Source organism: Harpia harpyja, chromosome Z, assembly GCF_026419915.1.
Source record: "Harpia harpyja isolate bHarHar1 chromosome Z, bHarHar1 primary haplotype, whole genome shotgun sequence".
Classification (NCBI taxonomy): domain Eukaryota; kingdom Metazoa; phylum Chordata; class Aves; order Accipitriformes; family Accipitridae; genus Harpia; species Harpia harpyja.
This window is the reverse complement of record NC_068969.1, coordinates 28,747,847-28,774,307: the sequence shown is the minus strand read 5'-3', so window position 1 is coordinate 28,774,307 and position 26,461 is coordinate 28,747,847. Positions and strand designations below refer to the sequence as shown.

At 36.6% G+C, this 26,461-nt stretch overlaps 1 protein-coding gene across 6 annotated transcripts in view; it reads right to left on the bottom strand.

Moving 5' to 3' along the window:
* The window catches only part of MCTP1 (multiple C2 and transmembrane domain containing 1), a 292,805-nt gene that overhangs the window by 135,111 nt on the left and 131,233 nt on the right, over window positions 1-26,461 (bottom strand). For 5 of the 6 annotated variants that reach the window (XM_052778226.1, XM_052778229.1, XM_052778230.1 and 2 more), the window contains 4 exons: window positions 23,452-23,594; window positions 20,599-20,678; window positions 19,922-20,030; window positions 12,887-12,925 (listed from right to left, as the gene is read on the bottom strand). In XM_052778226.1, coding sequence (XP_052634186.1) covers window positions 12,887-12,925; window positions 19,922-20,030; window positions 20,599-20,678; window positions 23,452-23,594 — 371 coding nt within the window. The remainder of the gene's footprint in view (window positions 1-12,886; window positions 12,926-19,921; window positions 20,031-20,598; window positions 20,679-23,451; window positions 23,595-26,461) is intronic. The other variant, XM_052778227.1, reaches the window with a different exon arrangement.

Sequence of the window (26,461 nt, the reverse complement as noted above, 5' to 3'; positions counted from 1 at the left end):
CTAAACATATCAAATATATGCATTTTCTTTATTATGCAATGTAGTTTGCGCAACAAAGGCTTTGTGGGCTCAGCAATCCTCCATACATGAAGGGTTGCACAGTTGGCTTCATCACTTGCGTGCCACCAGTATCTCTGTTAGAGGTTTTCAGTGCAAATTTGGTTTGGGTCTTTCAGAGGGTAAACACAGCTGGATGGTTACAGCTACGCAAGTGCCCCAGGCAGGAATTTTATTTTATTACCCAGAGAAGATTATAGAAAGTACACTGAAGTATAATCACTGGATTATAATCTGCACTCACCAGACTCCCGAGAGAAGTGTAATACATGAGGACTGGAGCCACTGGGGTAGGAGCAGATCTGAATAACATGCTTTTAGCAGTATTTCAGATATCATATTGGCATGTATTTGTGTTTTCTAATGGCTACTCCTTCCGAGCAGTATGGTTCCTCCCAAAATATTTCACTCTATTTATTGAAGATCTCTCTTCCTGAAGTGAAGGATTTAACTGCCGAGAAACTTCTCACAAACTTACTGTTTCTCCAAAGGCAAACAAGGAACTGTGGAATAACCGTTAACTTAACCTGTGACATGAAGCAGCAGTGGGACACCAGAAAGCAGAAACTCTACAAAAATTAGGGCACAAGTGGGAAACTCAGTTGCCAGAGGAGATCTCGTTTACAACATGGGAACATTATTAAACTTCGTAATTTTTTTCTCGGCACAAATACCCGTTCACTGGGGGTATGCAGTCAACATTGCCAAAGACTTGTCTTGTGAAGAAGTGGTAGATTTTTTTTTTTTCTTGTTTCAGTTTCTTAGAGGGTTTAGAGCAAAAGAAACACTGAATGGTAAATAACCAAAACTGACTCTGCCCTGAACATAAGGTGATGAGAGATACAGAAAGAAGAGACAAGGCATGTTTAGAAAGATATTTCATACAGGGATTGAAGCAGTGGTTAGCTGAGACTTATTTTGGCAAAGAATACACAGTTGTTGGGGGTTTTTTAAGAGTTGAGTGGGAATCCAAATGATTTCCAGGATACTATCATGGAAAATAAGCATGAGTTTGCATTTACAACTCTTTAAAGCTTAAGCACAACTGCATAGCTGTCTACTTCACTAATCACAAATGAGACAGTGAATCATTTAGAGAGTATACTTGATCTAAATTCCGTATTTTCAACAGCTCTTAAAATAATTTGTTGCATTAGAGCAGCTGCCACCATATAAAACACGCTGATTTTTTATGACCAGTAGGGAGTTTCATCAATGCAGGTAATTTACATACGATGTGGCAAGGCAAGATCTAAAGGACCAGGCGCAGAGCGTAAAATGACAGATGGGTCAGACAGGAGTTTACAAGAGTCAGGCAGAAACCCCGAGAACAAACGTTCACGTTGCTGGAGAAAGCCCTTTTGGGTCAGAGCCAGATCTCTCAGTCTACGACACACAAACCGCCTTGCAGAGCCCAGTGGCATGTTGACTGATAGTGAAGCTGCAGAGTTTACATCTCAATCTGCTGGAGGAAAAGCAGCTGGCTGCTAAAAGTGAAGTGGTGTGGGCTGGCTGTGGCTGTTTCTTCCTCGAGGTAGGGAATTTGGACTACAGCAGTGCTCTTTTCCCCCTGTCTTTATTGGTAACACACAGATCCATGGAACGGCAAGAGGCAGACATGCTGAAAGAGTCAGGGTAGAGCTAGCTGGAGCAAAAGCTATTGAGATTTCCTGGACATGAAAGGCACAGGCTATGTGGCTTTCTCCAGCAAGAATAACTACCAGCTGGCATTTTTCTTGTTTCCAGGCAAGACTGAACAGCTTCTGAACAGACATCTAAAACATGCTTTCCTTCCAGTCAAAGTCATCTCTATCCTCAGAAATTACAGCTACTGACATAATCTCTAATTTCATATAGTTTTTCTTGTAGGAAGTAAAATAAATGAATACAAATGTTCAGATTTCAAGTCAAATTTGACAAAAAGCTAGGAGATGAAAAATGGGAAAATGAGACTCATTTCACATTTTAGAGTTCTTCCCTCATGAACTTAATTTCACAATGTGAGACAGGTACATAATCCAGCCCACAGTGAGTTAGTTACACAGTCAGAAGGGAAACCATGAGAGTAAAATGAAGAAATGAGCACAGAGCTTTCCAAATTTCTCCTATGAAAGAATATTTCTCACGACTAATCTTAGATAACTTATTTCCCTCAGAAAGCAGGTAATCATATTTGCACCCTGGCTTCACTCTTCTGCCACAAACAGAAAAAAAACCACGAAGAAACTGCACAGCTTTTCATTTATCTGGGAATAGGAGTAAGTTATATATTTCATAATATTTCCATCTGAAACTGGCTGTAATGTCTATATAATGCCACAATTTGGAAAGAAGCAAGGTCAAGATCTCAGGCCACAACCAGCTGTCATTAATACGGGATTATTATTCACATTCTTGTGCATTTATATGCAGGCATGAAGACTCCCACCTCACATGTTCTAAACAAAAAAAAAAGGGTGTAGGGGGATGGGAGCAGGGAGGTAAGTTGCAGCCTGCATACTGTTAAGCTTTCTCTCTCTCTTTTCCCAAAAGGAAATTAAAATTAGACTGCTGGAAAGGAGTCTTTCATGTCAAAGCTGCTCATGAAAGAAAAACATGTTTTCGTATCATACACTGCATTAATGGTTCTACTATAAACAGCATGCAAAAGCCCAACCTTTTCTTATACGATAAAATTAGCTTTTTTTTGTGTTCCACCTGTTCTGTCTAAATGTGGGGTAGTGGGAGGGCTAGGGATGTCAGCAGCAGAAAATCTTCTGACACAGAACTGTATCTATTAGATGTGATCAATATAGTTAGCCAAATACAACATCAGAGCTGAAAGATGATCTTACAACATGGCTTAATATTCTGCATACGGTCACGTATTACTGGGTAATATTACTGGGTGGGAAATCAACTAGGCTTAGCCAGAATCTGGGTGTTGTTCCCAGGTTCATCAAGACCACATTCTTGATGAGTGTATTAATTGTCACAATTTTGTTGCTACTTTCTTCAAAAGAAGGGATGCCTTTAGTAAGTTCTTTTGAAAATCCTGTATTTCAGTTTATCTTTGGGTATCTAAGTGACCTTTGAAACTCTAGCCCATAATGAGTTGGAGAAACCCCACAATCTGTCCTCTCCCAGCCTGACCTTACCTTTTCATTGATCAGTCCTCACGCCCTGTGAAGACCACCTCTCTCACTTGCATGTGCTTGTGCCCATGCGAACAGACTCTGCTTTTACTAAATCTCCTCCTTGTTACAAATACCACTAGGACACGCTCCTCCTTCTCTGTGTCCTTGAACACAAAATCTATGGTTCAAGAACAATTGAACAATAGACAGAAATAGAACAGTGTGCCTACCACAAATTTATTTAAAAAAAAATAAAGTTTTAAAAAGTAAATAAATAATGCAGCTATATGACTTGCAGAGGCATCTCTAACCAAAGAATACTTTGGCTTGGAAGCTTAAATAAAATACCAATCAAGAAAATAATGAAAGAATGTAGGAAAGAACGATACTCCTCTCCATTGCTGAACAGAGGACAGATGTACAAATACAGCAGAGTGAATCAAAGCCAGTGTTGTAACTGACTGCTGCAAAGTCAAGTAAACAGAATTCTTCTCCCCCAGTTTCTAGGATGCTTGCACAACTTGGATAAAACATTTAAAATAAAGTTTGAGAATGTCAGTTGATAGAGCTGCTAGTTCTACGTACCTTGTCCACACAATGAAAAAATCAAGGGACAGTTGTATGCATTCACAATGCTTTCCCCTATTAGAAACTATACAAAATGTAACACCTTGCAGAAGTCATCAACATGTAGACACTGAGCGAGAAAAATGCCTTCAATGCGATCATGATTTTTAATGTTTGCTCGTTGTGACTAAGCAAGTTTTGTAAATGGACTACTACTGATAATGACGGCAATATGAAAGAACTCTTACCTTAACTTTCTATCAACTATATTTTACATTTTAGGGTATTTTAATTCTAGATGAAGCTAATCTAAATTCCTGTAATTGAGAAATTTACACTGCCTTATACCCTGTATGTTTTCAGTATGGCTGCCATGTTAAATCTGGTTTAGCATGTTTGCTCTGACAATTCGATGTTGCCACTGTAGTAGTAATCTTGTGGTGACACTACAACAATTGTCGCAAGAGCTGATACTTTTGCAGCATTTCGTGCATTTTTGTGGTTTGCTAAATCCAACAGTTGTGCATTCTACTTCAGTGCACTTGCTGGAGCCAGCTCAGGCGTAATATGACAAAGGCTGTGATTCTATCAAGCACCCACTATGACTTGCATTTTCTGGAAAAGGGTGGAAATATTTATATGAGACAACAGTGTGCCAGCAGGAGTTGTCAGACAGGCTGTGTCAGTACAATCTTACCCTTTTCCCTTGTCTTCCTCCCAGCAGCTCCTCTTGGGAACTGTGGTTGCAATATGTGAAAGCCAGCGGGTCTCCTGATGGTCCTGTTATTGCCCGGGATGACCAGTGTCACCACGGTCCTAACACTGACGTGAATGTGACACACAGAAGGACAGTGGCCACTGAGACTTGATGGAAACTCCCTGTGCTTTCGGAACTGTGGGCATGAACCCAAAAAACTCCACACTGAAATGCTAGTCTGCCGTTTCAGTTGTTAACTGTACCAGCTATAATCACTCACATACAAGTAATGCAAATATAAGCCTCACCAAATATTTGCATAATTTTTATAACCAGATGTCTAAGAGACAGGTGTATCTATTCTGACGTTTTGTACTTCTATTCCATTATTTAGTAGCTTTCCATCAAGCACTATTTACAGCTGATAAACTGACATCTAGAACCTCATGGCTTTCAAAAGCAAGTGTTTTCTCAGTCTTAAAAGATTCTTCTTCAAAACCCTAGCCCAATAAATCTACCTTCTATTACAAAATTCCACAGAGTTTTGGTTGAAAGATTCTGGTTGAAAGATTGAACTGGTTGCAAATTCCTTCAATTAAGAAATATCACACAACTCTATGCTTCTGCTCATCTTTGCAGTCCTTAGACCATGATTTGCTATTGCCAATTTTATTCCCTACTCAAGAGGCTTTTCCAGTGGAAAAGCATTTGGCTGAAATTTAAAACAGAAAAAAAAATGCTTCATAAGGTTTTTGATATTAGGAAAAGTCAAATCAGGAGTCACGCAAACTAAATATTTTGGGTTGAGCGTAAAAGCATCAGTTACTAAGGCCACAGCTTTTGGCACTGTAGTTTGTGCAACTGGAACCAGTATTCTCAGAAAAGCTTCTAAAATAAATTTAAAAAACAGTCAGCAGTTAGGAGCTGAAAGCCCTACATTTTGCAATTCATTTTTGTTTAAAATGTTCATAAATTGCATTTTTCTTTTTAAAAGTATATGCAAAAATTTCTAAAGCTGAATTAAAGCAAAAGTATTTCTCTAAATGCAAATTAAAAATCACTTTAATTCTCTTGCTTTAGGCAGTAAATACACTCTTTTATCACCAATTGTAATTAATCAGAAGTAGCTTCTCAGTTATGACTTTGGGATGATAGCGTATTTTTACTCTTAGTTTATGCATAACCTGTTGCAACCCAGACTAATTTATCTTCATTTCTGGGAATAATGAACCTTTGGTTCCAATTGATCAAAGTCACACTGAAACAGCTCATCACATATTAATAGTAGAAATTAAGAGTATTATTACATTTTAGTGCATTCTAGTATTCCCAGTTCTAAACTTATCACTGATAATACAAAACAGAAGAGAAGGTATAAGAGAAGAGAAGGTGATATCTTTTCCTCCAGATTTTACTGGAATACTGTGACCTGATAGGGCATAGCAGATAATTATTAAATATCTTTTCCCCTACTATGTTTGGCTAAAGTTGTCAAACCACTTGTTCCTCTGTTTGTCCTTAAATTAAAGCACTCAAAAGGTTTTTCTGGTGTTTTCTTAATGTGTCATTAATGTATTTAGTTTAACGTGGGGTCTGATCATGTTTGAACTCAATTTAATGGCAATTCTCCCACAGATGTGCGAAGGGCAAGAGTAGACCCCTATTCAGATGAAAATAATTTTCAGTGAAATGAACGTTTCTGGCAGAGCTCTCTCTCAGTATGCTTTGGCTAAAAGGTACTGTCTTCATGAAAATACCTTTGCTTAAATAGTTATAGTTACATGGGAAAACATGAGCTATTCTTATTTTTTTGTACAAATTGTGAATAGAGGCAGTGAGTATATTAATTAGTTCTCCAGAGGCGTGGGATTTGTTGAAATAAACTATTTATATGGGATAGAACCTCATGCATCCTCTAGCTAAGCTGGTCAAAAATTTTCCTGACAAACATGAGGAAATGCTGTTCAGAGAAAAATCAAACCTCTATATGTGGGAATATGCCAATCTCATCAGAACTTTAAAAAACCCCAAGGAATATAAACAGCTTGGTCAGCCAGTACTAGGGCTTTTGCTTACTCATCCTCCCTACGAGTATCTATCTATAGGATCACTAGCTCGTCAGTACACTGTCTAGTGAACACAGGAGCTACACCACAGTTACTAGCCAAATTCACAACCAGGGAGGACAACTGTTGCCTACGAGGCAAAAATTATACTGACACCTTCTCATCTTCCGTTTGGAAGACCTTAATTAATATTGAGACAGAGCTTGATCACTCTCATACTCCTGTCTTGTAATTAAATAAGCAGAAAGGGAAGACATGTTGACAACTGATCAACATTAATTTCCAAATGTTTTCCACCCGAAAACTTAGGACAAGAAGACTCAGGTGCTGTACCTTCCTCTCAATTATGGTGTTAAGAACTGGTATTTTGCTTACTTGAGTAGCACACTGTATGTGCCCTATATAAACTACCAGAACATTTCAGCAGGCATCAGACCTTGGTGCTCTCATCTTAGATGGTGTACTTTGGTGTCCTACAGGACTACGAACACAATGAAGCTTATGAAGGTTCTCAGATTAAAGCAAAATACATTTATCTGTCACATTTCCTTTCTCTAGGAATGGCCAGTAAATCCACACTGTCAAGGCCCTCTACATTACAGCAGAAGTGGGGAGATATACGAAGTATCTGTAATTGCTAGTGCAGCCCCTGTCCTTACGAAGAGGCTTCCTCCATGGTCTACAACTATTAGTAAGTGGGCATCCAGCAATGTCTGTTAGCAAACCAGTCTGACCACATAGCTTCACATGACCTTGTACTGGGTCTGGCTGGGATGGAAGTCACTTTCCTCACAGCACTCCATACAGCGCTGTGCTTTGCATTTGTAGCTAAACCAGTGTTGGTAACATGGTGATGTTATGGCTGCTACTGGTGGGTGCTCGCACAGCATCAAGGCTTCGTGCCGGCTGGGCTCAACCCACCAGATTTGTAAATTTCTGCCATCTTCTTGCTATTCATTCTGACCTATTTTCTGCTCACAGTAAAACTTCATTCCAAATTCTACTGTTTTCTTTCCTCTTACATGCTCCTAATCGTTAATATTTGAGCAGCCAAAACTCTTCCTCTGAATTAAGTATATATATACATATATATATATATTTCGAAGGATCATTTTTTTCAGACTCACTCTAAAATGTGTATATAAATTGTGCCCAAATCACTGTGATAAAAGCTATCCATCTATGTTGTGGGAAGAGATGAGCTTAATTTGCACCATGGGAGATACTGTTAGACACTAGGGAAAAAAAACCAGCCTTTAATGGAAACTATAGTTAAGCACTGGAACTCGCTCTCTGGGGAGGTTGTAGAATATCCATCACTGCAGATGTTTAAGGACAAATTAAACAAACCCCTGTCAAACACAGTTTAGCTGTCATTGTTCCCACTTTAGGGTAGGAAGACAACTTTTCAGGCTGTTAATCCTATTTTCTGTCTTTTTCACAGCTACCCTGCACACAGGTAGGTTTTTAAATATCCCAGACACTTGAAATTCTGGCAAGTGAGGTTTGGTCTGTCTACCAACACTACCTGCCTTGCCATCAGTCTTGCCTTCTAGAGACATTCCTGTTAACTTCTGAAGTTCCTTGTCTCACACTTTTTGCTGCCATTTCTCCCACTCAGCACAGCAAGGATGAAACTTTCAAAACAAGCTCTGTGTGTATTACCCTGTAAGTAAATACCACCAGCTGAAGCCACTATCCTTTACCCTTTTCTGAATTAACCTCCTGTAATCATACAGCAAATTGTACAGCTACAGTGGTAACAGGTGATTTTTCATAAAATATTTACTCGTATCTTCAGATTCTTCTCAGAAAAGTCTGCCTGCTCTATATAAAATTAAACACTCTTTGAGAGAGAGTATCCAAAGAAAGGCTTCTGCTTAAGTTAATGCAAACAATTAATTGTCAAATGCAGGTAGAATTACTTGACAACACTAAAAAAAATACAAACTGTGGGGTTTTTTAACAAAAAGCATGTAGGCTCTTTCCCTTCCCCATTTCTAGCTATAATCAAGGGAAAGTTTTGATTTTGGCTGGAAAATACATTTGTCAGTGCTGAATTATAATTGCAGCTTCATTGACTACAAGCTTAGTATTTATGCTTTTGATTTTAAAGTTAAACATGACTTCACATTAAAAAGTGCTAGAAGCAGTAAGATTTTATCTTTTAAAAATGTTGGTAGTAAAGGCACAGCAAAAGTAATGAATTTTAGTACTTAATTAAAGAGAACATAATTTTTACGTGAGAAAAAACAGTGCATTTAGACAGTCTCTTCTTTCCTCTGTTATCAGCTTTAGACGTAATAATTGTAAAGAAAATTTTTAGCTTTTTTTTTACTATTATTTTTGACAGCATTACACTGAACGCTACAAAAATGAGAAGAAAGAGAGCAATATGTGCATTTCTAACTCAATTTTATGCTGCCAGCATTTTAATAGGCTCTCTTCCCATAGCCTTTCCTCAGCTATTGATTAAGCCTCTGTGCTGCGGAGAATTAGTAAATAAGAAGTCAGAACTGATTTTTTCCTGTTTTCATAACCAGAGGAAAAAGGAGAAAACAACTCTTCCCAATTAGTCTGCACTGGCTCGTGCTGGAAATAGCAATGTTTTATTTCTCATCACACGGAGAGCTTGCACCTCAAGGATTCTGTAATGGAAATCACTTCAGCAATTAGCACTATTCATCTCACTGTCAGAGGTGGTGTTGACTATTAGTAATAAATTACGTCTCTTGCAAGCTTGGGCTTTTATGTGCTCCCTTTAAACCTAGTGTGCAACAACTTTTACCAAATTAGATCTGGTATCCAGACAGTTTAGAAAGCAAGAAAGAAGCAGGATGTTTGTTTCCCTCAACCTAAAGAATGAGAGCCATCAGGAAAGTCTGCATCTTCAGCAGAGCAATTAATGCAAAAAGGAAAATCCACCCTAAGGGAAAACTGCGGTGGACGTGGGGAACCACGGAATCAGAACAGGTCAGGTCCACACACAGAAAGGAAAGCCATTTTGCACAGGTCAAAGTTATTCCAATACCTTTTTAAAAAGAAAAATTAAGCTAAAAAATCCTCTATTTGGTTTAAACAAATGACTGACTATTCGGATCCTACAAGCACCATCTTTGTGCTGTAGCACTGGTCTGCTAACCCACAGAATATCTAACAAACTGAACTCCAAACCACAGGAACTGAGGCACGGGCACATTGAGGTTATTGAGCAAACACCTGGGTCGTAAAAAAGTGAACGAATCATTGAATAATCCATTTCAACTTTTACTTGAGGTGTAATGGATCTTAGTACAGACATAGTGGTAGAATAGTGCTGCTTCCTCCCCCAGACCATGTGGCAAACAGCTCACCGGCAAAGTCATAATCACTGGCCACCAGCTTGCTTTAATGCAACACCCAGCTTGTGGTAGATGAAATAAAACAATCAGTTTGAAACCTAATGCAAATAGTAACTTCCCAGCAGAAGGGGTTTTTTTCAATAAGCAGCTTTGTGGTTTTTTAAATAGCCCACTGGGAGTCTCCTGTCGCTGAAGACGGGACGTTTGAGTTTCCTTTTCACAGAACAAGGACATAAATGCTCTGACTTCAAAATTGTTTGAATTTAATTTTTGCTAGATTCAGTGAAAGATGAGTATTCCCTCTGACCTAGACAGCGTGGGCAGTGATCTAGCTCCCACGAATTTTGGTGAAGAGTATGTCTGGTATAAAGCAAACACAACTGGGAAAACTAAGAAAAAAAAAACCAAAACCCCCCAAAACAACTGAACAACAACTGAGCAACAGAAGAAAAAAACTAACAACAAAACCAAAAGTGGTCTTGCATTTTTGCAACACCAGTAACAAATGTTTACAACACCAGTGTGTTTGAAAACACTGGTTTACACACAAAATAGATAAAACATGCAGCTGCATTGACCCAGGTATTTCATGAGATCTTAACTTCGTCTTTAGGGTGTATAGGGGGAGAAGTATTTGAAGTAGAGACTCTGAATTTGGCCAAAGTAATTGTTTGCAAGTACATGAATACCACAATACTGTAACAGAGAAGATCAGTTACCGCTCTTTTCACAGCTACTACACGTGTCCAAGGAACTATGTGCAAGCAATGCAGTTCATGAACACAAACAATGCCATAGTGGTCTGCACTGCTACATCTTAACTTCAAGCTACACATGCTACAGAAAAGGTAGGCTTCAAGCACATAAATTTTTAAAAGTAAAATATACTGTCAAAATCTGTAAAATCAAATTCATGTACTAGAAGTGCCATTGTAAAGACTCTAGAGAGCTAAAAAAGTAGGTTTAGGAAATCTTATAATGATATCTCTTAAAAAATTTTAATATTCTGCTTTTTCTCAGCTCTCAGGAGTGTAAGACAAACCCTGAAGAAGAAGGATCTGAAATAGGGCACTTTATTATGTAATAGCATTAAGCACCTATTTCTAGACATTTTTTAAATCTGCAGATGACATCTTATTTAATATTGATCATCCTGCACCTCAGAGAACGGCAATTTTTTTTAAGGAATTCTTTGTAAATAAAAGATTTTTTAATTTGTTTTCCTGACAAAGACCAGCAGACCAAAGATTTGGAACTCTGGAATAGCCCCAACAAGGCAAAGGAGCCCCTGTGGTTTAACTGAGATACTTCTGTATATAAATCACACACACAACAGTGTGTGTAAGATGTTGTACATGCATTACATCTCTAGGTAAAATTAGTACTTCAGCTGAGATAAATGTAGAAAAATGCAATATTTAAATTCATACATTCACTATTTGCCAAATCTTTTGATACGCTCCTTTGCAAAAGTGGCAACTACTGAATGAAATGTTATCAAATGAATGTACCAAAGGAGAACACGGATAAATAATTCACTTGAACAGCTCTGAAGAATTCCCAACTATCATGGTGTGCCATTCATTCAGGCTTATTGAAGCTCACAGTTCTATCAGTTTGAAATCTGAAGTATGAGAAAGTTCTTAATAAACTAGTTTTACAAACTGTCATCCAAGACATACAGCACATCAGGAGTTAATGCATCGCTTTTATGATGCAAAACAGCTCCGCCTTCTACCATCCTCACAGCTCTTCATTAACTCTTCTCATTAACTCTTCAGAAGTTTAAGCATCTTGGATATTTCAGGAAAAGTTATGCGAACCATATGAGAATAAAAATACTACATCACTTCAACAAGTATCTTTGCTTCACAGATTTCAAAAAGGAAACAGAGACTAAGTACTGTCCTGCATCACAGAAGCAGACTGTGTGAAAACCCCATCTGTAACCCAAGAATTATGAACCCTGCTCTCTTTTTATTAAAGGTTAAAAATACTCTGCAAATATTTGTCATTGAGCACTAAATACAACACTGTTTATTAATAACTTTCTATTTAAATTTGCGTATCAATATGCTGGAAAAATAAATCACTTTACAAAATAAGTGAAATCACCCCACATAGCCATTTTATTTTTCTCATTTTAACACCTTTACATGATAATATCTCAAAAAAACCCAGATCTACCACACCAGCTCAAGACTTTGAGAGATTTTAATTTTATTTTGAATTATGCAAATAATAATAAGGCTTAAAACTTGAAAGCAGCATGGCAGCATTAGCTAAGAGTGGCCAGAAACTGCTGAGAAACTACATACATTTTCTTTATCTTTTTGGAAACACATACAGGAAAAAGGTAAAAATGGACTGTATTCCACTACAGTCAAACTCCCAGTCTTTTCCTTGTGGAAAAGAGTATATACTGCGCTTTTTTTATTACTCACATGACTCCTAAGAGGAGAAAAGCCAGATACCAAATTTGCCTGAAGAGGCATCTGAATAGCTGTGTAGAGACCGAGAATGATTCCTTAAGCACTCTGCTCTTGGAAAGCCTGGCTACCGTTGCCATCAGTGCCTGTCCAGCAATCAGGGAAATTTGTCTTTGAGAAGCATCACTGTGAAAACTTCCACCCACAAACACTCTAATCAGTAAGAGGAGTTAGTAATAGGAAAATGAAAGTTACCCTTTGGCATGAATTCTTTGTTAACATTAACAAGTAAGTTTTAAAGAAATTGTTTACACCTGAGAAATTAAAGGTTTTAGGAAAAGAATCAGGACATGTTTGCCACTTACATGAAGTTACTAGATGACTTCAAGATAGCCTAAAATGCTGTAACAAAGTTGAGAGGTTTAATGATTACATTAAAAGCTCAACTCTTTCATGATTTTGATTTGATGAAACACAAAACAATGTCATTAAAACACAATTAGAAGGAGAATAAATCCTGTGGCACAAGTTTCCGGTCCTAGATGGCACGTTTGGTAAAACATCACAGCCCTTCCAAAAAAAAAAAGCCAGAAGACCACATGCTAAAAGTTACCTTACTTGATCTTTTCCAACTCTTCCTCATTAGCATTGTCTGAAAATAAAATAGAGCATTTTAATTACCTTTTCTCTGCAATACAGAAAAGGAGGCCAACTGTCTCCAACGGGACAATCCACATTTAACCACCACTACAACTAAAGCAGCAACACGTACACTCCAGCTACAACTACACAAGGCTGAATTAATTCCAGACAACTAGCAGCCCTGTTCACACCTAGGCATACTTTTCTGGGTGGTATGAATGTCTCATTTCCAGAGACAATGCATTATGTGAAATCATTTGAAAGAAAGAAAGAAAGAAAGAAAGAAAGAAAGAAAGAAAGAAAGAAAGAAAGAAAGAAAGAAAGAAAGGAAGGAAGAAAGAAAGAAAAAATGAAAGAAAAAGGAAAGAAGGAAAGAAAAAGAAAGAAAAAGAATTAGATAAGCAAATGAAAAAATGCATGTGCCATTACTGATAGTGACTTCGATTTTGACTGATACTTGAATTACAGTTTTTTTAATATTAATGTACTCCAATTTTTTGGAACACTACTGTTTAGCTCACAGGTGTAGCCGTGTAAGAGAAATCCTGCGTAAGGGTCCTTGGACAACATGCATCTCTTACAAAATCCTTAGGGTTACCACTGCTAATTAGTTTCACAGCAGTAAAAATAGCTGTTTGGTTTGATCATTATGCACATGGGGTGGAAAAAAAATTCATACCTTGACTCTCAAAAATCCAAAACGTAGTAGCCCTGTCCCATTACTTAAATAATCTGTAAAACCTTGGCACTGCTAGAGACAATGCTCTGACATGCCGGGCAGCAAAGTGTCCACAGACACAGGTTCTAAATCATTAAATAAAAGAGACATACTGGTCAAGACAGATGTGGACAATTTATCTGTGAACACAACTGTTGCTTAAAGCAGTTCTGTGGAAACACAAAGAAATGAATTTGTACAAGTTAATAACATTTAGCAGCCTGTCGTTGACACAAGCAAGAATAAATCAAAGGCCATTAATTTCTATTGAAACTTTGTCATGAAAAACAAACATAATTTTTATTTTTTATGAACTCTTGCAAAAACACTATCTTTTTCAGATAATGGAAACAAATTTTGAAATGCAAACATTTTCCGTGCTAAGAAATAGAAGTATTACATGGGGAAAAAATGAAAATGGGAGGAAATATGTGGGGTTTGTATTTTTGAAAGATCCAGAAATTCTTCAAATAGACACTATTTGGGGGGAGAAGAAAAACGACTAGCTGCTGAGGCAAATTTTTAAGTTGCTATGGACAGTGAAAGCCTAAACGCTCTGCTATAAGTTAATGATAACCGTAGCACTGTGGCTCTGGAAAATACACATAGACACTAAATGTTTTATAAAGCTGGAGAAAGCCATTTAACTCATCTTTACAGGAGAAGCACATAAGAATTAAGCAGCTTGAGGCCCACAGCAGGCCCTGGAGAAAACCTCCGAGTTCCTGGGTCCTGGCCAGAATAGCACAGCTCCTCCCTTCCCCATCGTTGCCAAATCCTGCACAGCTACAAGTCAGAGCACAAGCTCAGCTTCGCTGGGCTTTGTTCGGACCAGGCTGTGAGCAAGGAGGAGAATACAGCCTGACAGATGAATTAACTACAGATTAAATTTTATTTCAACTCTGAGGAGTTCACTTTGAGTAGTAGCTACAGAAAGGTAAGACCAAATTTGTTGAGCGGATCAGCATCATGACCAGCTGCAGCAGGATAAGCTGAAGCCATCATAAACATCCTTAGAAGCCAATAAAAACAAATGCATAGCATTGGGCAGATTAGGATGGATGATCTACATGGAACTTTTTCATCTGAAAATATTTCATGCCCTGAGCCCATCTCTGTCATTCCTTTTTTCTATGATGGTATTATCCCTCTGGCAAATAAATAAAACGTAATATTGCATTATAAGATTTAAGACAGCAAGCAAACTGACAGCATATTAATGTTGTTAATATTTTCATATGAAGCAAAAAAACCACTAGGCATCATTTGGGATAAATTATTTAAGAAAAAAACAATGCTGTGAATTTTATTCTCATTAAATAACAACATCCTAGTAGCACTCGTATGTTTCCTTTTTTCCACTCTCTATGCTACTCAGGCCATTGGCAGCAGTGGAACTGTAGTCCCCAATCTCTGCTGGCCCCAAACCAAAAATTCTCATCAAGCTACCAACTTTTTCATTTCCTGTAGCTGAGAGTTGCCTTTAAGAGCAAGGCAGGAAACAACTGTTGCAGAGAAGACATGGGAGACAAGCAGTTGTGATGAACTCAGAGTCACTCTGCAAGTTCTCCACTGACAAAATCTGCGCGCTGAACTCTGCGGGAGAGAGAGCCAGAAAAACTCACATGCGCTGTGGCACCCACAATTACAACACCAAACACAGAATCTGCAGACACCACGTACACATTTTTACTTGGCACGCATGCAACTACAAATGGCACACAGGCATGCACAGCACTACGTGTATCCAAAGATTAATAGAAATATTAATAGAATACTGTCAGAATTAAAGAAACAAAACAACTTCATTGGAGCAGGTCTAAGAAAAAATCAAGTCGTTGCCAGTTCTGACTTCCTTTAAACTGGTCATCAAAAGGAGATATTAATGAAAAATACAGAAAGTACATCATACACACATTATTTTTAAAAGGAGAGTTAAAAATAATAAAAATTTTTTAGAGCTCACAGGTTTTAACATTTTTATATATACATACTTTGCTCAAACTTATTTATTTCATGTCTTCTTAGTTAACACTAGTTATATAAGCTATCGGTCCTCTCAAAGAAAAATAATTAATGCTGCATTAATGTAAAGGACAAGTATTATTAACAGCACAGAGCAAATGCAAACGAATTATTGGAACTAGTGCTACTGCAACTTAATTGTGTTAGGCTGGAAATAGATTATACTTTTCAGGAATACTAAAGACATTCTTATGTTTACAGTTGTATAAGAATAATTCATTCATCAATTTTGATTCACAATTTATGATTGTTCAAAAATCAGAATAAATCAGATTGCTTTCATTTGTCAGAAGTCAAAAAAATAGGACTTCTATACATAGTTTGAATGAGATATTACAAGATTATTACTTTAAAATTTCACATTTTCATGCCTTTAGAACAAGCACTAGGTTGCAAAAGGCAAAGATACTTACATATAAGATTTGCTAGAAAAATTAATTTGTTCACCTGCCTATAGTCTTACATTAATATTCAACGATAACTGCAGGCTACTTCTGCATTTTCTTCCAGTAAAACAAAAATCAGATAGTGTGTTCTTATTTATGAAACTGGTATACTGAATCTCCTTCAATTGAAACCATGTCCAGTATTCTTCTACTGGAAAAACACAAATTGTAAACTACTTAAGCACTGGTTTTCACAATCCACCAGGACTCAAAGATAAATACTCCCCTCTCCTAGTCTGTAATATAATTTAACATACAGTGTAATATAATTTAACATACAGTTGTATGAACATATGCATAAATGAATATTCTTAATTGATATCTGAATCCAAAGATGTAATCTGTTTCGATCTCAGGAAACAGGACCTTCCAGCTATAAATTCTAAAGAACATCTCATCAGTCAGCACACAGAAAATCTGCATTTCATCAGAATTTCTTTCAGAAAGATAAAGAAGAGAATGCTCCTGTGTGTACCAAATCTCTCCCTCATCTCTTTGCACACCTCAAGGCTTCACAAAAGATAGTTCCACCCAAAATAAAATAAACTATTTCTCTGTCAAACTGACTGCTTATTTTTTAAATCACTTGTAATAATACCTCTCTCACAGACAGGTGGCAATGTACAACAAGGCCCCCGGTTTTGTACCACTTAACTTGAAACTTCCAGCTGGAGTATCTTATCCTCCAGCATATTCTTATATTCAATATTTCTTATGCAGTGTGACAGAATCCATCTTCATGTAATACACAGCCACATTATTTTGATATGCAAATAATACGCTCTGCTCCAAGACCTGTCCTCTAGCTACACAAATGCATTGTCAAAAGCCTTTATCTGCACACCAATGCATGACTTCCAAAACACTCTCAGTTGCTCTCGTTCAGGCAGTGAAGGGATCTCCTTGGAAAGTCTAATCTGCATCAGAAAGTTACCAAACGACACACGACAAACAGCAAGTCTTGTTCAACGGGGCTGGGTTTGGATTATGGCTAGAGAGCTGCCCAAAATACAGGAAAAGACACATGCTGCTTTTATGGCTACATGGGAAAGCTACTGTTTCTTTTGTTGAAGCTATTCCTTTTTTTATTTCCCCAATGATCTTAATAAATACTCTAATTTTAAATACATGGAATTAAAGCACCTGAAATTTAAGTACTAGTAGTTAATTTCTGAATTCTTCAGCCTGATGATTTAACCATTTTACACCATTTACATGTGACAACATGTGCAAGCAATTTAGAGTTATCACCTGAACAAATTAAAACTTATTTGGAAGAGAGTATATTTTTGAAATGTAGGCTACATAGAGATATCAAACCAACAGTATTTAAATAAATTTGGAATGACTTAGGAGAAAAATGCACGTGATGTGAAGAGCCAGTGTTTCTGTGTCTTCTATGCAGCAGTCATTAAAGCATATTTAAAGGTGCTCACAGGTTTTTATCTATATAATTCAACTATGCTATTTGAATTATTACCTATATAGAGATATCCAAGTAGAAGGGAAGCAGTAATCATTCAAACAGCACGCTACACAGATTGGGAATGTATGAGTTGCTTTAATTACTACTTTATACAGGGCACATTTCCAGAGTAGACAAGAATTAGCCTTGATCCTCTAACATAACATTCAAAAATTTATTGATCTCAACACTATTAAATTCAATAAAAATTATCCTCATTATTACAAGACCTTTTAAAAATAACCAAGGATGACAGTTTAATTGGAGTGATACATTTGGTAATATATCTACTCCTTAGAGAGTAAATAAAAACTAATAAATAAATAAGTACATGTGGTAACTGAATAAAAGATAATTGTGGCTTGAATTATTAAACCCCTAACACATTCATATACAGCAATTCAATATTAATTTTGTAGGCCATCTTCCCTGCATTGTGACACAAATTCTCTGATTTTACTGCACCTTTGCCAGAACCGGTCTAAGATCCATATCTTGGCAAGACTGGTTTTTAATAAAAAATACAAAGCTTCATATTAGGAATCAGAATGTTAATCTGAATCTTGGGCATTTTCAGAATGAAGTTGCATATAACAGTTTGAATGGAAAGAAAAACTGGTCACTAGAGTTAAAACTAAACTTATTTAGTTTATCTATCACTTATTAAGTGACTTATTGGTCACTTGAACTAAACTAAAAGGATTAGCTTACTAAACAGAAAGCTAATAATGAAATTCATAATAGCACAAAACCAATTCTTCCTCCTGTTACAACCAGTCAGTTGGGTATGACAAAAGTTGCTATCCAGCAAGTCTATGCCGCTCCCATTACTTTTGACGTTCAGTTGTGAATTCACCAAGTAAATACTGATATAAAAGACATGTTACACTGTAGTGTCTTAATTTCACTTTCTCACCTGTGATTTTCTTGAGCGCTCTTGTGTAATAGCTGAAAAACACTGAGTGGCACAGTAGCTATCCTATCTGTATGATGAAAAAAGGAAACTAACATGCTGTCCACGTAATGGTTTCCCACATAAAAATATAGTATTTCTGTGCTGCATGATTTAGGATTATGTCAGGATAATGCCAAAGCCACTTGGAAAAACAGGGCTATTACCAGCTAACTCAGAAATGCTGGTCTTACCCAAATACACACACAAAAAAAATCCTGAATGAAATACATTTTTAAATTTAAGTGATAAACACTTGTGGTGCAAATTTGCAAGATAGTATTCTGAGTTGTCTGGACAAATGTATTGCTATAAGAAAGAAAAATACACTGTTTAAATAAAATTTCTGCACATTACTACCATATCCCATTATTTTTGTTAAAGTTCTAAGAGAACGTCATGAAGAAAATTAACAGATGAGAAACCTGTTTTCAAAAATCTACATCTCTCTCATACCAAATACCAACCACTTAGTTCCAATAACTGACTTACTAGCCTATTTAATAATAGCTAGGATAAAAGTGGAAAATGAACAATATTACAACCTGCCAGTAGTCCTCAGGTATGCAACAGGATGATGTGTCACACTGCAGCACACAGAAACCTGTATGCTCTTTCAAAAACCATATAGTTGACCACATCCATGGAAAATTTCATCAGATAAATACTTTTTCCTTGACCCCTCTGAAGCCAAAGGAATCCACATTTTTTTACAACCTCTGAGTGAGATGTCATCTCTTGTATTTCTGCCACAGTTGTCCTACTACTGCTCAAGTCAAACGTCAACTGACAAAAAGCTAGTAAAATACATCCAACTAGAAGCAGAATTTGTCACAACTAACAGGATCTATAAAACTGGAAACTATTTTCACTTACAATTAAGCAGCTCAGAAAACTAAGATTGATGAAGGAATTACAATAAACCTAGGAAACCACACAATTTTGTAATTGAAATCTAGTCATGAAATTGAAAAACATCAAATAATACTTCATCATTAGATGCTAAAAAGCAGAAATACTACCTTTCTTCAAGTTTCTTTATTTTCAGTGTGGAATAGGATTCACATGTTCTTATCTAGAGATGGCAGCACTAGGTCCAAAATTCTTCACCAGCAGTTTACTGATATTTTTCCATATTAATCAGCACCATTCACCTGCAACTGACTTTATCTGAAATTGCTGAACATTTATGTTCCATTTGGATCCCTCAGTACTATCTGAGGGAGGATCCAATTCAGATGAAGTACGCTGTACTATACCAGAAACACTGTTCAGCATTATTTTAAGAATTGGAAAAATCAAATTAATCTCAGAATATGTGGTTTAGTCTTGTGCTTTAAGTTATCCAGCCATAGAACAATTGCAAGAGTGATGACGCATATCAAAATATTTAAAATTACCACTTCTCGCTGTTCTTCTCTAGGAGCCAACAGAACTGATAACAATATACTTCCCAGATCATGGTCAGGGTAACGAGGATCCTTCAGACTCAATGTAACATCTGTTTGCCTAGGAGATAAAAATATAAGTGCTTATTTTGATTTCAGGCTCTCAGATAATGAAATTTCTGAATAATGAGAATTAAACGCATCTGCATTTATATGAAACTACTTGAAAATGGTGTCGCAAATATACCCTGTTTTTTACTTTTAAGTATTGCAGTCTAAACACTCATAAATAAATACTAAATACTGTTACTCCATGTTAAGTACTTATACATACATAATTACTAGAGTAATTAAATCTGTACTGTACCATTAGTGGATAAAAAACAGAAAGAAAACTCTTAAACAGTAGGTGGTAATGCTGTGAATGAAGACAATATAAAACCAAGATTAAAGTGGTTATAAAACTAACCTCTCCATAGACACTGCAAAAAATGTTGTTAATCAGTTAATATATTATTAACATGCATATTACAGTAATTCCCTAAACATAAGTGTTTTTCCTTGGCTATTTTTATATGGTGTAAGCTTATATAATTATTTTCCAGCATAATGTTCTATTTGCAATTCCAGAAACATGGTATTAGCAGATAACCATAAAGAATTACTCCATGGGCTTGTTTGTGCCATACTTGTTTAATTCCAATGAAGTGAGATCCAAAAATGCCGAACCAATAAAGTCATCCTGAAGTCCAAAGTCATAGTCAAAGACCTAAGATGCACAGGAGATAAAAGCATTTTCCAGTATTAGAAATCTTTTTTTTGGTATTTTCTAGCTTTATGAATGGTTCTTTAAACTCCTTTTCCAGAGTTATAGCTTCATGTTTCTTACATGCTAAACCAGGACAATCTGAAAGTAACCTGAAAACTTTCTGGCAACAAAATCAAGTTTGAAACTGCTTATGTGAAAGTCAGAATGCATCATGTATAGACATGGGGGTATACTACTACTAGACTGCATATGTGAACAACATCAATTTTATGAAAACAAAAGAAGCGTTTTTATAAACATAGGCACTAAAAGAAGGAAGACCAAAAGAATAACTAAAGTTAAACAGAATCATTGGTTTGCTATACATTGACGCCTTTATCAATTTTGCAAGATACAGGTAGGAGGGTGGGATGTGGTTGTGAAAAGTGGGTTATTACAGCACTTGCATCAGTATCAGGAACAATAAAATATACATTTTGAAGGTTGTGTAAGTTTCTAGGGTTTAGAAATATTATAATATAAGATCAAAACTTAATGGATATGTGTAAGAAAATAGTGATACTTATTATTCTACTATGAGGACCCTGCCTACTAAATTGCTACCTAAAAAAGAAAGCATCTGGACAACTTTACTGACATCCAGACAGGAATCTGTGGCCAGTATGTGGAATGGTATCAATGATTTGAGATGGATTATGCATTGCCAAGTCAGAAGAAAGAATAACAAATAAACTGGGCACAGCTTTGGAGGGAAATAAACAAAAAATGGTGGATAGCAACAAAGAAAAGTTGTGACACGAAATTACAAAGAAAATGGGAAAATGCCAATTATCAAAATCAGCTTTCTAAGTAAGTTAAATTTTCCTGGCAAATATAGTCACGAGAATTTCTGAGGATCAGAATATACCTTCAGCTCCAAGTAAGAGTGAGACTTGTGAACAGCTAGTAATGAGAACATGTAACTCAGTTGTGACAGGCCTAGGTCCAAGGTATTCAACTTTGATGTAAATACTTCAACTACTGTGTTACAGAAACTCTTTTCCAGGAGGCAGTTAAAGCTGTTCATCTTCTACAAATACTTTAATATGGACTGGGTTAAGGCAGTAGTAACAGAAATCCCGTGACCCAAAGTCTACAGCACTGCTGCAGGACTCCAAAGGTTGAATGAGAGTATTTGAGCACAAGTTTCTCATATGCATTGATCTACCCGAGTGTGTACCCTCATGTTTTCTCTAATATTCATTCTAACAGGGAAAGAAAACAAATGATGAAATTTCAGTTCATGTTGCAAAGTAGAATTGTTTTCTCCCCCTACAAATTATGAAGATGAAAACATAAATATTTTCAGCTGACTTGGTACAATTTAATCATGTCTTAGAATATCTGAACAAGCCATGAAAACTGAAATATTTCACACAATCTGTTCAGAGTACAAACATGGATGGATATTGTACCACCTGACACACTCCTCCCAGAAAAAAAAAATAAAAAATACACACACCTATTCCCTTGTGACCCTACTGCAGGGTTGGTATTTGGCATAAATAAACCAAAACAGGTAGCTATGTTGTAAATGTCCTTCTTTAAATCTGCTTCTCTCTTTCATAGTGCTGGGCACATGTTTGTTCCGTATGAGTCACTAAGCTTAAGAAGGGCAGGAAAATGCCAATTGAGAATTATAATTAACTTTACACTTTTCTAATAACTATGTACTTTATCTGAGTAGAATAATGAAACATTGTACAGATTGATACCCGAAGCACTTTAAGTGGCATTCATCTACTAAAAAAATCTACAATTTGATATTTCAGTTAAAATTTTTGTTATGTATTTGACATTAAGACTCGATACTGATCTGAAGCATTATATCATTTCAGACCAATTAAAAGGATTACATAGGTAAGACTTAAGTTTCCATACTTTCTCAAAGTATTTTTGACCCAAATATGTTCTAATTAGAACCCTAAGTCTACATTTTTTTTATATAATTTTAGAACTTAATTTTTATCTAGTTTTTTTTACACAATTAAGGTTCACTTTTGGATATAGATCACCATAAACTATTGGGGCCAGAAAAGCACCTTCCTGTTCTGTGCCTATAAAACAATGATCACAGCTTTTCTAGTTTCCATTCCAATATGGACAGCTAAGAAGTACTCATGGCACTGCTGGCCTGTCTTGGATTTAAACACAGGCTGTTATTTCGGAATAAGTGAAGCCTCTATTATGACAAAATCATCCTCACCGGTGACATACTGAAGAGAGTTACAATGTAAAAAAAAAAAAGCATAAAGCATTACAAAACATATAAGCAAACCCACTGTGTTCAGGTACAAATAGGAAAAAAAACCCAAACCCTAGGAGAAATGGGCACACATCTTGATAAATTCTCAAATTAACCTCAGCAAAGAATTGCTTTTAATGGGATAGATTATGCTTCATATCAGAATTATGCAGTGATATTTCCATAATTAAAAGGGATACCATTATCATGAAACACAGTTTACTTTCTCTATCCTCCTAAAATCATGCTAAAGAAGTATAAAACAGTTATGGCCTGAAATAAACAAAAATGCCTGTATCTACCTTTTTTTTTTGAAATTTTGACATCATCATTCTACAGATATAATTTAAATAATTTTCATCTCTAAATAGTCTTTAGTAATGCACTATTGCACAATAAATTTTTCAGTATACAAAAATTACAAAATCTAAATTCTTTCAATAACTCCTCTGTTGTAATTTAACAGACATAAGTAAGATAGTGTCTCACCTTTAGGTACAATGGTTCTCTCGGGTTATCTATAAGAATGCAAGCTTTTTCCTCCCACACAGGATTGAGGTTCTTGTGTATTGTTTTACTTCTAAATACTTCTTTTCCTTCAAGTTTGAACTTGACGTATGGATCACTAGTTCCTGTTAAAGACACATATATACTTTTAATTATGTCCTTTTAATACAATAAGGGAATGGAGACTAAATTACCTTCAACATAACTAAATGTAATTTCTACTGATTGATAGTCAAATTAAAAACAGCAGCTGAGGAAAGAATTTCTTATTGTCACAATTTTGTTATTTTCCACAGTGTCACTACTCAGTTAATTCACTGTGTTAACATCAAATGGGTGCTTGCATCACTTCTTGTTGTTTGCAATCCATACTCGGTCATACATGAAATACTGGCTATTGCAGTGTAGTCTTTAGTTAACAGAATTATGTCCTTATTAGGAGTAGGATTTTATCTTAATGCAATCACAAAAATTAGATTACAAGTGAAAATTGTTTCTTTAAAATATTAATTTAATTATCTTATGCCTTTGAAAAGGCACAGGCTCCACTGACACCACTAGTGTAACTCTCCATTGACTTTATTGTGTCCAGGCTTCCCTCTTCCATGAAGACACACTTCCTACAACACTCATGATGAGCAAATCAACTCTTAAGTCAGTCCACAAAGTTCACATGCTTCCTGCAGCAATCACCTACCTTCAGGACAGCACAGGTCTAAGCCCCCAATACAACTGAATAACAATTAACTATGACCAGAAAGACAACCCTGAAGGGAATTGAAAGAGAAATGTTAAATATTGCAAGAACGGAGAATGGATGGAACGTGGGTGTGGAAGTGTCAGAAGGAACAACTGGTGGAAGGAGGACTCTTGGGGTGGCACGTACTGGCGGCAGAGAGATCAGCAGGCATCCAGGAGCACATCTGTGTCTTCTTCTCAAGACACCCATGTGGAGGGACAAAGGACAGCAAGCAAAAACCTGATGGCGCACACAGAGGCGTTACAAGACTGAGAGATAAATCATTGCCAGCTACCAGACGGTACTAAAGGGCACATCCAAAACCAGCACATACACGGTCACGCAAATAGCAGGAGCCCCAGAGGCATGAGGAGGACCTGTCGGCTGACATCCTTCCCCTCCCCGTCATGCATAACCCAGACAACACATCTGCGCTTGTGAATGAGCGTGCGGGTGTCAGAGTGTGAAAGCAAATGACCAAAACTGGGTTTGATTTAACATAAAATCACTTTCCCCTGCCACAAGGTTTCACACTGAGATTTGCTACATTGCCGTCACCACACTGCGATGCTATTTCACCCAATCTGACCTCAACTCCCGGTGCATTGACTAGAGCTGATGTGTGGGAAAGAGAGTGAACCTGGGGGAAGGACAGGGGCAGAAGGGGCCAAATGCCTCTTCCACTTGTGTCCAGCAGTCCCACCATGGAGACCAGTGGTCGAGCAGCATGACACTGCCCCTTGACAAACACTGAAGTTGTGCCTGCGATGGTCCTCATGAAACCACTGCCTCCATGGTGAACTGAAGAAAGATTACTCATCTTTCCTGCACATTTTGATTACAAAAAATACAGTTAAGTCTTTAAACAAAAGAAAAAAGCTAGATCAACATTCAAATACCATCCCTAAAATGCCAGTTGGTAAGATTGTGTTGTTATGTAAATGAAATTCATTTAAATGAAAAATATTGGATGGGATTCATATTTCTATTTCTCTCTCAGCTATTTCTGAACCTTAATAATATTTGAGTCTAACTGATCCAAGACTATCTTAAAATAAACAATAATTCTAGCACAAATAATAATTGCTTCTTCATGAGCAACATCAAAAATGTAAGACAGAGGGTTTTTTTTTTACTTTTAACACTCTTCATGAGACTGGCACATTCTAGAGGTTTGTGTTTACATCCACTGAGAAATGCAGTCATTAGCTTTTATTAAAATCGCAACATGGTCTTCGAAATAAGAGCTCTTTGCATTATTTCATGCAGCCACAAGATGTCAGTAGTCTTTACCTAAATTATATATTCCTTTCAAAAAACTAGAGCCGTGGAAAACTTCTGATCTCACGTGTGACAGGGTTACAGTCACTCCCTTCTATAATTATTGGGGCAGAATTTCAGTGGCGTCAAAATGTTTAGTCTAGCACAATTAACTTGTTACTTGGTTATTCAACCAGTGGTGATGCTTTTTAAGGCAAAGATCAGACATTTGAATTAATTCTGTGAAATTGAAGAATACTTTGAACACAGACACCAACAAATCAACAACAGTAATACAAGCCACTACTCCCCCGCAAGCTGTAATTCTCCCAGTGGTTTTCCTCACGGTTGCCTTGAAGTGCAGATAGCTGGCCTTTAAGCACTATCTTTTACTGTGCAGACTCCAAAAATCTCAAAAACTCTTTTGAAATTTGAAATCGATGTAAAATACTGTTGTGAGATACATATCCAATGAATTGTTTAGGATCCAGATCTCAACGAATTCAATATTAACTGATTTTTATGTGTAGATGTACTAGTAGGGTGGGTCAAATGTTACTTCCACTTACAATACATTGCAAAACCTCAGGGGGTGTACCTCTGTGCTATGAACGCTGAGAACCACTAAGGAGCTTGCTTCGACACATCTCTACTTTAAAGCTGAGAACTCATTAGCTCCACTTAGTTAAAAGCTCCATGCCCTTCACAGACCTTTTCCATTCCTTGAAGAGAGAACATCAAATTTTTAAAAGTATATGTATAAAGAAAGGCAAGATTAAAAAAAAAAAAAATCTAATCAGCCATGCAATCATTCAGTAATATTTTCACCTAATGGGAGGGCAAAAGGAGGAGCAGAACAGAGACCAAAACTTGGTCCTTTCTCAGTTCTGCCGAACCGCACCAAGTAACCTCCAGTACTGCTCTATGGCACAGGGTCCCAATTTTAATACATATTATAATAACAACAGTTTTCACATATATTATATAATTTTA